General features: G+C 37.0%; 1 protein-coding gene across 6 annotated transcripts in view; it reads left to right on the top strand.

Annotated features, from left to right (window-relative positions):
• LOC107750488 (amyloid beta A4 precursor protein-binding family A member 2-like) overlaps window positions 1-13,249 on the top strand; it is an 87,476-nt gene that overhangs the window by 52,112 nt on the left and 22,115 nt on the right. For 5 of the 6 annotated variants that reach the window (XM_016565868.1, XM_016565871.1, XM_016565869.1 and 2 more), the window contains exons 3-4: window positions 8,955-10,169; window positions 12,317-12,397. In XM_016565868.1, the coding sequence (XP_016421354.1) occupies window positions 8,997-10,169; window positions 12,317-12,397 (1,254 nt within the window). In that variant the 5' untranslated portion in view covers window positions 8,955-8,996. The remainder of the gene's footprint in view (window positions 1-8,954; window positions 10,170-12,316; window positions 12,398-13,249) is intronic. The other variant, XM_016565872.1, reaches the window with a different exon arrangement.

The following is a 13,249-nucleotide window of genomic DNA, read 5'->3' as shown; positions in this document are numbered from 1 at the left end:
AAGATAATTTCTAAGAAGTTTTTAATAATGTTCTTAAGTTGAGAAATTCTTGAGAAATGTTTATGAAGTTCATGAGTTCATAAGAGCAGGCTTTGGTGTTATCTGATTATATGGCGTTTCTTGTCCAAGACTCGCTGATCAACAAAAATACTTCAAAGGCTGTTTTTTGCACTGCCTGCAGATTACGGTCATAATCATTAATGCAGGCAAAAATGTCAAAATTCTAAAATGAATTAACCTCAGTACTTGTGCACATCCACAGTAATACATGTATGTATTATATTATATAGTGTTATGTTGTAATGTTACATTACTGAAACAACCCAATACATTCTTTAAAAATGTTACCTTTGGGCATTTAAGACAAGTTGGAGGTTAACTTTAGGAGCTTATTTACAATTATTACCATTTATTATTTACCATAATCGTGTAACTTGCCAGGGGATTTCAAACTAGGGATTAGGAACACTGCTAAGACAAAAGCAGACAAAATTGGAATTTTTGCTTTCTAAAGGCTGTTGAAATAATATTTTTATTGCTTATTTTGGCTCGTACAAAGTTTGAAAATCCCATACAGCGACATACATACGGAAATACATGCTATTCTAATAGTACAGTCTTTTTTGTTCATGTGATGGCATTTCATATGCCAAATAGTGTGGCACTTCGACTCATCCCTGAACAGACTCTTCAGAAGTGAAGTGTAGCATGAATTTATTTGGCGCAAGTCTAATTTTTCTGGCTGACTTTCTCTCACATCTTTAATGACTAAGCCACGCTTGATAAAGCAAGTCATTAAAAGGCATAAGCATCCCATTGGCTAACCAGAGAACCAAAAGAGTAAAGAGGATTAGGCCTCACTGATGCTGGATTGACTGCTGTTCACGCTCAACGTTCTTGAGGAGATGCTCACAAACACATTTTGTCGCATTTCTTAATCTTTTCTCAATGATAAGTGGTTAATGTGTGTGCTTTGTATACAGCAGATAGCTAGTGAGATGTGTTAAACTGTGATGTTTAAACAATGACCGTGTTTTATAGATAAGGAACAACCGTCGTTTTGTCTTAAAGACAGTAGTGAAGGAAACAGGGAAGCAGGGAGTGTTGCATAGCCTCACATCTCTCCATCGTAAGGATGGCAAGGAGAAATCCAATTCTCTCATCTCCTCGCTCATCTCCGTTAAGTGAAAGAGTAGAGACATTTGTCAAGGAAACAAGAAAAGTGTCCCACTGCGAGTTAAAGCTGTAGCTCATTTCAGAAATAAATAAGCCTGTTTACAGGAGCCAGCACACCACTATGGCTGTGCCAGGCATCACTCCTCCGTTCTCACGCTGGAATACGCTGGAAGTGAAGCGCCTGCAAAATGCCCAGACATGCAGGAGGAACTGGAGGATGAAGAATTGCACTACTGGGAATTGAACTCATCTCAGTTCTCATCACCTCTGAGTTTCAAATGGACTCTTTCACAGTCTGTCCTGTGCTCATGAATATGTAGCTCGTGTCCTAATTCCTTTTTTTTGATGGTGTGAATAGACGGCTGCAAAGAAAGTGAGACGATAGCAGTGGATCTTTGACTTGTAGTATCCCTAATTCAGATTAATGTGTTGGTATATAAATTGAATTTTGCTTAAAAAGATTTTTGTGTCAAATAAATGCTAGTCTTTTGAACTTTCTAATTATTAAAGAATCCTAAAAATGTATTACAGTTTCCACAAAAATATTAGATACAAATAGCAATCGGAGATGGGAGTGATAGGAGTGTTACTTTACAAAAATTACATTTGAAAATATAATAAAAAATAAAAGTTATTATTAATATTACTGTTCTTTTGATCAACAAGAGATTTTCAAAAACTTAAAAGTCTTAAAGACCAACCCCTACATTTTGAATGGTAATATAAAAAGAACTCCAGATATAAAATAATATTCCATATATACAATATGGAATATTCTTTTGTATCTGTGCATCTGTGCATGTCCAAAATAAAGCAGTTAAAACGGGAAAGTCAAGAAATATTTTTGGAGCAACAATTTATCTTTGTACACATACACATTTATGTTCCATAAACTTCATGAAATAATTCTACATTTTGCTATTTATTGCAATCTTGTGCGGTGGTCGGTGAGAGAACTAAAGAGTTGCTTACGATACTGAGAAGGATTATTAAAAATGCAGCACAATAAATGGGCACAAGTGTCTTTAATATATCAAATATACAGTACCATGTAAACCTCTTTTTTTGGAATATTATCAGGCTGCATACTACATACTACACAGTATATACTGTATGCTCCCTACAATGTGAAACAGTATAAACTATGCAACAATAAACATTTTGGACAGTAGTATGCGACATTGTTTTCTCTCAAAAAATCATCCCAAAATTAAAGATGCTTATTTTGTATTTTTAAATTACATTTTGATTAACCCTGTCTTAATCAAATTGGGGACAATTAGGTGATCCTGTCTCCCATTCTGAGTACACACCGGACACTCTCTTCAATACCACAGCATCACTGTAACTCTCTCCGCTTGCTTAAACTCCTTAGTCCATGAAATTCAATTCTGTAGCTCACACTGCCAAGGACAAGAACAGATTAATGTTGGTCTGTGCTCGCCCCTTTGGACTTCTACCCAGAGTTCCCTCTGCTTCTATGATTTCAGTAATGAGGACCCCTGTCGACAGTAACCTTCTCATCTACACTGTCATTAGCAAAGAAATCCAGCAAATCATGTTTTAGAATTACCAGAGCACCTTTGTTTTTACCATTGTGTTGCATCATCAGGGTTATTTCAAATGCTTCAGAAAACAAGCTAAACGCTCATTGTTAATGTGTCTCCAACTGGGTTTATTCCATGCAAAATACGATAAAATGTAAATGGTTTATTTATTGGAACTCTTATGGCATATCTGTCTTGTTATACAATCATATTTGTCCAGCTGTGAAACCCAATTTTCACATTGTCAGACAGCGTGTCAGCTGAATCCATACAATTATCCTCCAGAGTGTGTAGGCCTGTACAGCAGCACATAAACCAGACTAACAGTCACATTAGCTCAGTTAAAGCTGGGGATGTTTGGGAAGTCTCCAGGAAATAATTAGCACAGTGTGTAGGCTTGTTTAACCCCCTCCTGTTTTGTAACCAAATGTATCTGGTCTTTACTGCTGCTCATTGGAAATGAAACAGAATGTTGCTAGTCTGCAAATCTGGTTTTTGGCTGTTTTGCTTGGCACAAATCCCTTATTTGAGTCTAAGTTGTATGCATTTTGAGGCACCGCTCAATGTTTCAAAGCTTATTTATGACACTGTATAACCATTATGAAACACCTCAGGACACTAATCAAAATTGGAGGGAAAACAATAGAAGGGTTTACTTAATATGGATTGTTAAAAACATTCATATTGGGAGGAACTTTGCAGTGTAACTCAAACTTTTGACTGGTATTTTGAGCATGAAAGGATGCTTGTGCTGTAAGGCTTTTTCCCCTAAAGAAAATGCATGGCTTCGGTGGCTGTTAAATTGAAATCATGCATCATACTGAAAAAACAAAAAATTAATGTATCTTCCCAAAATATCTCAGACAAGCAATCTTCACATATTGATTCTAGACTTTCTGTAGTTATTTCAAGGTTTTAATCATTGTAATGCCTAATGAAACCTTGTTTGGGTCATGTGATGTAATTTAGTGCAAGGCACACCAGGACTATTTGTCTCAATCTCAGAAACTTTAAGATTCTGAATAAAAAGTCTGATTGCATAGATGCTTGTTTTCTTTAGCAGTGGATTTATATTTGTAACAGTGTTTTTGGTTTAAATGACAGTTCTTAAATTAGAATGATTTTTGTGAATTTTGTCATCCGGAGTCCAAACTAAAATTCCAGCATCTTCATATTTTTATATTAGCTTTTATGTACACAACTACAATGGAATGCATTATAGCAATGTTCAACTATATAATAAAGATAGATTTTTACTGAAAGGATGAACTGTGGGATGAGATTTATTCATTGAGTCTAAAGCCCAATTTATACTTCTGTGTCGAACCTACGCCGTAGCCTACGCATAGACGCACACCCTATGCCGTAGCCTGACGTGCACCTCTCCAAAAATCTAACAGCGCATCAATTCTACGCGGACCACAAGCGCTGTGATTGGTCTGCATAGCTTACGGCGTAAAGGCTACGGCGTAGGTCCGACACAGAAGTATATATCAGCCTTAAAGGGGTCATCGGATGCTCATTTTGCACAAGTTGATATGATTCTTTAGGGTCTTAATTAAAACTCTATAACATACTTTGGTTAAAATTTCTCAATGTTAGTGTAAAAACACCTTTTTAAGCCTGTCAAAATCAGCTCTGTTTTTATCAAGCCATTATAGTCCATGTTGCTTTAAATGTTAATGAGCTCTGCTGGCCCCGCCCCTCTCTTCCGAGCTGCTGCTGACTGTTTACTTTAGCCGCATTCATCGATCGTGGGAGGGGCCTGTACAGAACTACATCATTCTGACAGGAATCTCAGAACAGCCTGGTTTGAGAAAGGGGATTTTAAAATAGGGATTAAAAAAAAAAACACTGGATGGATTTTTATAATTATAGGATGGATGTGTACACACACTTCCAACATACATTTATGTTCAAACAACTTGAAAAGTGAATTTTGCATCCGATGACCCCTTTAAGCAGTGACCTCTGTGAAGAACATTCAAAATGCCATAGAGAGCAGAAAAATACGGGGGGGAAATGGATTATACTGCATACTGCACAGTATTTATGCTATAGTCATGACCTCATAATGCTATTCTATTTGGTAATTGGCTAATTTTTTATGCATTTTCTGTCAAAATGCTATTAGCCATCTGGAAAAAATATTTTTGCATTTTAGTCTTTTTAAGTTTACTCCATGCGTTTGCTCATCTCTTGTCATTTTTGCATGGGACTAAAAAGGCATTTTACAGCCATTTGTTGTGTCTGATCTAGTCGGAGGTTGTAAAGTCCTATACTGTATACTGTAATATACTGTATATAGTGATATTATTTAGTAAAATCATTTATTGTTCATCTGTTTTTCATATTAAAAAAACACACACATTTGCTGCTTGTTTTCTTTATATAATTTAAAAAACCCTTGCTACGTGTGCTGCGTTAAGCTAACTGAGACTTGTTATAGCACTTGTATATCATTGCTCTTTTGTTGATTTTGATTGCTTCCATTGTCCTCATTTGTAAGTCGCTTTGGATTAAAGCGTCTGCTCAATGACTAAATGTTAATGTTAATATAATGAATCTCAATGGGGCTGGTTTGGACCTCACTGACTTTCAAAAGAAAAAAAAAAGCACTGAGACATTCTTTTGTGTTCCACGGTAGAAAGAAAGCCACACAAGGGTCAGTAAATGATGACAGAATTTTTGGGCGAGCTGTGTTTTTAAACAACTTTCTCAGCTATTTTATTTAGTAACATTTTTAGTTCAGGGATTTAAAATATTTTTAGGATTTATATTTAAAAACCAAATAAGCTTACAGTTTGGTTGAGCTCATTTTAATATATTGTCCGCTGTGCTGCTTTAATGCCCTTATGTTTCGTATTAAAAATGATGTGCATAAATGAACGTGATCCCAATTGTTCTGGGCAGACGAGATTGATTTCTTGTGCATCTTTCTTGGCAGTCTGGTCATTGGCATGGTAATGTATTCAGCTTCAGTAAATGGATATGATACTGTATGTACGCTATGTGTGTGCGCAATAAATTCGGTTAACCAGGCTCCAGACATTATTCCTGGGTGTGGTTTATGACTGAACAATGAGGTGAAAGGTCAGGGGTGCCCTTGGGAGACTGTTGCCTTTAGTTACCAGAGCATCGGTTGGGATTGACTGACAGAAGTTGGGGGAGGGCTCATAAAGTACTTGTTGTACTATATGCTCATCAATAACAGGTGGAGAGAAAACAGTGATTTCTTCAAAGAAGTGTAAAATGATCAGTCGGATAGGGTTTAACTATGATGATGAGTTTAATAAGGATAAAATGTGCTATAGTGTGTGAAGGCACAAAAAAAATCAAGGCTTCATTTAGGGCTAGGCGATATAGCTAAAAAAATTATATTATAATGTTTCATATCATTCGGTATCGATAATTATTGACATTTTTATTACCTTTTTTAAAACAAAAAGCAATATAATTTTTTTTTTAACCACTGTATTTATAATTAACACAATTTATTGAGACAAACAACAAATATATTTTTTGTTTTAACAATAAAACAGTAAAAATTAACAGCGGCGCGTCTCGTGGGCTAGACTAACAAAACATTAAAATGCAACAACGTCACTTACGTCATCATCACCGCATCTCACGCGCCACTGATGACGCTCCCTATTTTTTCTATCGATATCGAAGAAGGTGTACCGTCGATAAATATCGATACCGTTTTATCGCCCAGGCCTAGTTTTATTAAAAGCTGCTGTATGTGTGTAGACAGTAAAAGGTTCTATAAGTCAACAAATTCATGAAGTGTCACACACACACACAAGCTCAGAGCACTGTAAGATTGGAGGAGCAGAAGCACAATGATAATTAGTTGTTGTAATGACTGGTGATGGAAGGCGTAATTAAAGGCAGGGAGAAAGGGAACAAAAGGGAAAGCAGCAATAAAAGTCTCTCCGTAAGCTGTTGTTGCAGGCATCTGACGGAGACAGCGACATGGCATTGTGTGCATGTGTGTGTCTGTGAGAGGGTGAACAAGATTTACACCAACACCATTACACGTTTGATTTGAGTTTTACATTCTGTGTGTGATTATGCAGCCTCTGTACAGCCGCTATTGTCATGATTTATCTCTGAACACTGACATCTAATTGCTTTTTTATGTTAGTGAAATTTGTCTTGCCTACTCTTACAAGCTTCTGACAGAAAACTTCAACCATCCTTTCTGTCATATTCACATCTTTTCAAACTGCAATTTAGGCATGTGAGATTTATCCCAGCATTTCCGTGGGTCCTAAGATGTCAAGATCTTAATGTTTAAGATTAAGCTTTTTCTACAAAAGACATTACATTTATTGATACTATTTTCAGTGCTTAATAATAAGGGTTTTCTTTTCAGCTGACCGACTTGGGTCATTTTTTTTTCTTAATTTTTACTGCCAACATTTCCCCTGCTCCATCCATAAAATCATCTTATTTTTTTATACACTACCATTCAAAATTTGGAGTCGGTAAGATTTATTTTTTATTTTAATATTATTATTTGAAAGAAATTAATATTTTTATTCTGCAAAGACGCATTACATTTATCAAAAATGGTAAGAATCAAAATATTTAGCAGTACAACTCAACTGAGCGCCAAATCAGCATATTGAAATGATTTCTGAAGGATCATGTGACACTGAAGACTACAGTAATGGCTGCTAAAAATTCACCTATCACAGGAATAAATTACATTTTAAAATATGTTCGAATAGAATTCAACCTCAGTGAGCATAAGAGACGTCTTTCAAGAACATGTACAAATTTTATTGAACCCACAACTGTGTATAGGTTTATAAAGATATTAGCTGGAAATAATATTTATATTTATCATTAATTTATTTATCAATAAAAAATACAAAATGTTCTTTACAAAATATAATAATAATAAAATTATGAATAAAAGTAATCATAATAGACTCCTGTTTTAGTTTAGCCAAGAAAATATATTTGTATGTCAGTGTAATGGTCCAAATATTTGAATTTCCATTATGCTGATGACTTAATTAGGCTGCTTTGGAGACTTTGAAAGTCAAGTCTGAGAAAACAGGTGTTGTTCTTCACATCATCTCAGCTGGAGCGGTTCAGTGATGGTGCTGGAGATGTGGAATGAACATCAGTCAGACTGGATGACTGAAACTGATCGGGTGCTGAGAGCTGAGAAGAGATTGTGCCTCCACTCAGAGATCAATACACCCAACAGTGCTTGAATATGTGGATGTGTTACAGCTCAACCGTTCAGTCTCACACATCAAGACCTGTGTGTGTTCTCTTTAGACTGCTGCACAACTCTGAGGACTTCATTGGAAACACGGTGTTCTGTTTTAATCTGATCGTAAATGATACAGACAGTATAGCACGGCTCTTATGGCTAAATGCTTGGTGCTAAACTGTAATTATACCTACATACACACTACTATTTAAAAGAAGTCTCTTATACTTACCAAGGCTGCATTTATTTGATCAGAAATTCCGTAAAAACAGTAATATTGTGAAATTATACCAATTTAAGTTAACTGTTTGCTGAACTTTCAGCAGCCATTACTCTAGTCTTTAGTGTCACATGATCCTTCAGAAATCATTCTAATATGCTGATATGGGGCTCAAGAAGTATTTATTATTATGATCTATTGAAAACAGTAGTGCTACTTAATACATTTGTGAAAGCCATGATAGATTTTTTTCAGGATTCTTTGGTATGGGAAGTTCAAACAACAGCATTTACTTGAAACAGTAAAGACTTTTATAATGTAAATAATAAAATTTTTATTTATAAATAAAAGATATCTGTCACTTTCAATCAATTTAATACATCCTTACTAAATAAAAGTATTTATTTATTTTTTTTTTTTATAACTTACTCCTAACTTTTGAATGGTAGTGTATGCATTTGGCACAAGCATTGTTTGAATGTGACATACATTTTTTTTTCTACACAGTGTTTATGAGTGTGTTCCTTGGCAATTGAACCCACAGCCTTGGGATTGTTAGTGTCATGCTATACTATATGAGCTACAAGAACACTTCCTTTATGTATATACTCATGTTGGTTGGTCACATAATTGCTCAAAACAAGGGAATTTCCACCTGTGTGTGCTTTTTATTATTTGTCAGGGTTTGTTGTTAACCTTCATTTATTAAATTGACTGTTTTTATGTAAGTGTTTATGAATGTTGCCATACTTATCAATGTGTTTTTGTTTGGCAGGATTGAGGTTTCCAGTGATGATCGGCCTGTGAGCGGTTCTCAATGGCTCAGAGGAAGAGGCCAGGGACCAACAGCAGCATGGCCACAGAGCCTCACGCTTCAGCTCCACGCTCCTGCCCAGCCCCGTACCCCGAGCCTGAGCACCCTGAGGAGGAGTATGAAGAGCGCAAGGACCCTGAGGTGTCCCAACACTCCTACCACAATCAAGAGGAGGCAGACTTGACAGACAGCCGACCAGTCACGCCCACAACTCCAGACCACGCCCACAGAGACTACCACAGCCACCCGGACAGTCTGGATGGAGACTCTAGCTCCGACTACGTCAACAATACGTCTGATGAAGAAGAGGACGATTTCGATGAAGGGCTACCAGAGGAGGATGAAGGTGTGACGTATTATATCCGCTATTGTCCTGAGGATGACAGCTACCTGGAGGGAATGGACTGTAATGAGCCTGAGTACGGACACCCGGATGGTCGCATGGAGCCACCTCCAGACACGGATGAGTGCCAGGAAGTGGTTGAGGAATGGGTGGAGGGAGAGGATGATGCACATGGTGATGATGGAGAAGTGCGTTGCGAAGTTCTCGAGCAGGACTCTGACCAGCAGCTGTACGATGGCAGACCCGAACCTGTCCTCGATCACCACCAACAACAACAACAACACTATCCGGATCCCCATCAGGAACAGATTCCACCTCCTGCTGAAGATCAAGAAGTGCAGGATGTTGAAGGAAGTGAGGGCTACTGTCCTGATCAGGAGGAAGAGCCACAGGTAGGGCAAGACAGAGATGGTTACGCAGGTGACTACTACGCCACGGAGGACAATGGAAACTCTGTGAGTGCTTCACCGTACAGGGGGCATAAGGGCACAGACGGAGAGACAGGAGAGGAGGCAGAGGAGGATATTGATCAGATAGTAGCTGAGATTAAGATGAGCATGAGTATGGGCAGTCTTAGCAGCGGCACTGATCAGAGTCCAGAGGAACTGGCGCCCGATCCAGCACCGAGCGAGTACCAGCCAGAGACACGCTCCAAACCTGAACCTGCCCCTGCTCCTGCCCCATACCCTCAGCCTCACCGTCATGACGGCAGACCCAAATCCCTCAACATCCCCCCTGCCAGACACAATCCTGAGCTCCAGAGGAACTTTAAGGTACGACCTCACACACCAGAGGAGAGACAGAGATGGACGCAGGACCAGGTGAGAGAGCAGGTAGGCAGATTTGCATAGCAAGCTGTAAATGGATCTGTATCTGTAGCAGCTTACTAAGGGGAAATCAAATAAATCAGCTCAGTAAATATGAAATAAAAGCCATAGGATCAACTAAATACATTAGACATTTGTGTTAGATTTATTTATCAATGTATTTTGTAGTAATATTCTATAAAAGGAGATGACGGAGTAAATATATCTTTTTTGGCTACTCTAGTACTCTAGCATCTGTGGATGTAATGGGTTACTGTAAGTGTAGCTATCTGGTCTGTGATGTATATACACTACTGTTCAAAAGTTTGGGGAAGGTAAGATTTTTTAAATGTTTTTTAAAACAGTCTCTAATTCTTACCAAGGCTGCATTTATTTGGTCAAAAATACAGCGAAAACAGTAATATTGTAAAGTATTTTTAAAAAATATTTTATAATAACACTATACATTTGAAATTATACTTTATTCTTGTCATGATAAGGCTGTTTTTAGCAGGCATTACCCAAGTCTTCAGTGTCACATTAACTTTTACAAATATTTTGAACATTTCTTATTATTACCAATGTTGAAAACAGTTGTGCTGCTTTTTGTGGAAACCATTAAACTCTTTTTAAGGATTCTGAATAGAAACAACCACATTTATTTGTAACAGAAATATTTTGCAACATTATACGTTTATTTTTGTTTAGTTTAATGTATCCTTGCTGAATAAAGAATCAAATTCTTGTTCTTGTTCCTAGCCCCGTTGGAAAACAGTGACAGACAAACTTGGACAGACTTCTATTTCCTTTTAAATAGTTAAACATTCAGAAATATTAATGTAATATTAAATGTTATTTATTTTAATCTAATAATAAAGATCATCCCCAAAGGGCTCTCTGAAATATGCATATTCATTATTATAATTAAATATTAATGTGAATGTTGACAGCCCTCATTTAAATGCAAGTGGCATTTGAGTAACCGAGACTAGTGCTTGTTTATGCCCTAAAAGAGAACCTCAAAATCCTGACAGATGAGCAGTGAGTAATGATGGAGTATTTTGTGCTCTTAATAAGAGCTGATGCTTAAAATGTGATATGTAGCGATGGCATAGAATGTTTTCTTTAATGTAATGTATTTTATAGAGAATAAGCCGTTATTACCATTTACTCGCTCATTTCAAGGGGAAAGTGCTCAGTTTGTGCGGCAAGTTGAAAAGGATAAAAGAAAGAAATCTGGCAGAAATTGGAACCGTCTCATTGTAACCTAGACATGAAGGGGACCCTGATCAAAAGCAATTTCTTGAAATCCCCGAATTGTGCAGCCATTTGTTAATGCTCAGGAATAAACAAAATTCCACCCAGCTAGAATACATTACCTTGAGAAGCTTTTTAGATTCCATCCCATTATTTTCGCTCAGTGTGTTTTTTTAGTCTTTTATTTATTCGTTTATTTTTGGCTTGAACAGCCCAAAAATGAAAACTGGCTCATTTCTAGAAACCTCTGCCTAATGAAGACAAACACACTGATATCCATGCATTATGCCAATAGTCTTGTTTGCTGAAAATTGAGAGGAGGTGCTGACTTTCTAATTGAGTTTGAAAAATGAGGTTTTCTTAAATATTTCCTTCGAAATACCTTACTTTGCATTTTCAAAACAGAATAGGAAATTACATTTTTCCAAGGGGGAATTAGGTGAAGGGGTGAGATTTAGTCTGATTGCCTCAGTGGTCCAGTGAATGTCTTGTGAAGTTCTATTACCCTCCTGCTTCTTTATTGCCTTTGGGCAATGAGGAGATTACATTTTATCCTGTCAGGCAACAAATGAATTTCATCAAGTAATAATGTCCTTATGTGCAGTAGACAAAGTGCTCATTTGAGACTTTAACTCCTTTGCAGATAGACAAAGAGTAAAAGTGTCTTTTTTAGCACTGTGCACTTCCAGTTAAAGACAACATCTGTTCATTTTTCAATACACTGTGTTTGAAAAATGTTCGTTATGCTGCATAAAATATTCCCTTTGGCGTTTTGATTCTGATACGCATCAAATTGTTAATGCTGTTCATAAAGTGGCCTGCAACCCATCATCTGTGTCTTTTTTGTCCTCTGTACATGTCAGATCTCACTCTCCACTCATTTGTCACTCATTTCTCCCAATTTAAATTCTTTCTAGGTGTCTAATAGTGCAGAACAGCCAAGGAAGCAGCAGCGGTCTGATCTCAATGGACCACTGGAGAACAACAATGTCCCTGAGGTGAAAAAATCATACATGTAATCATACAACACATTAACCAATCAATATCTGACAGTATGCACCCCACATAATCACTGCACGTTTCCATCAGAGCTATTCTAGTCAGTGTCAGCCTGTCATCTTATTTATGCCACATTTCTCTGGCTTTCTTAGAAAATGTATCATTGTTTTTCTCAGCAAATCTAGCTTGCCACCATCCTCCCCCATGTGTTGATATAGTAAAATAATTGGCTTTGCCCTTTTCTGCCCTGACTCTACTGTATTCACATAGACAGAAGGGAGTTCAGCCTTCAGCTTCTCTGCACATTCTTTATGCATGAATGTAACCTCCATAAGAGCTTCGCAGCCTGAATGTAAGAGCCATAAAATATGAGACCTCGTCTGGGCAGTTACTCAAAATCGCCAAATAGGTGTTCAAAACATGTTTTATAACGCTACCAAGCATTCTGCCAAGGTCATTTGTAGATCATTCTCAACACAAGCTTTTGGAAGGTTTTTTTTTTTTGTATAAAAATTGCCTTATGAATGTTTCACTTGTACTGTGGGAGGTAGTGAGACATGAAAATTTGTGAATTAGGGTCATGAGTATCAAGAATATTTATTGTTAAACCTTCTTAAAATGTTCACAGTCATAATTGTTAAAAAGCCATTTCAAGTTTTTTCTTCTTCTTTATTTTCTCATAAATATGTAATTCTGCAACGTAGGTAACACTCTCACAAAAAGTCAAAACATGATGGTAATAACCCACAAAGTATTCACCCAGAGGAATTCTGTTTGTACACATCCCTTGCTGTACAGTCCCTGCTAGTCTTGCTGTATGTCATGTAAAGCAGTATTCAGTCTTACCTTAC

The sequence above is a fragment of the Sinocyclocheilus rhinocerous genome, unplaced genomic scaffold (genome assembly GCF_001515625.1).
Source record: "Sinocyclocheilus rhinocerous isolate Xijiao unplaced genomic scaffold, SAMN03320098_v1.1 scaffold19, whole genome shotgun sequence".
Lineage (NCBI taxonomy): Eukaryota > Metazoa > Chordata > Actinopteri > Cypriniformes > Cyprinidae > Sinocyclocheilus > Sinocyclocheilus rhinocerous.
The sequence above is the reverse complement of the archived record's forward strand: the minus strand, read 5'-3'. Positions and strand labels throughout refer to the sequence as shown.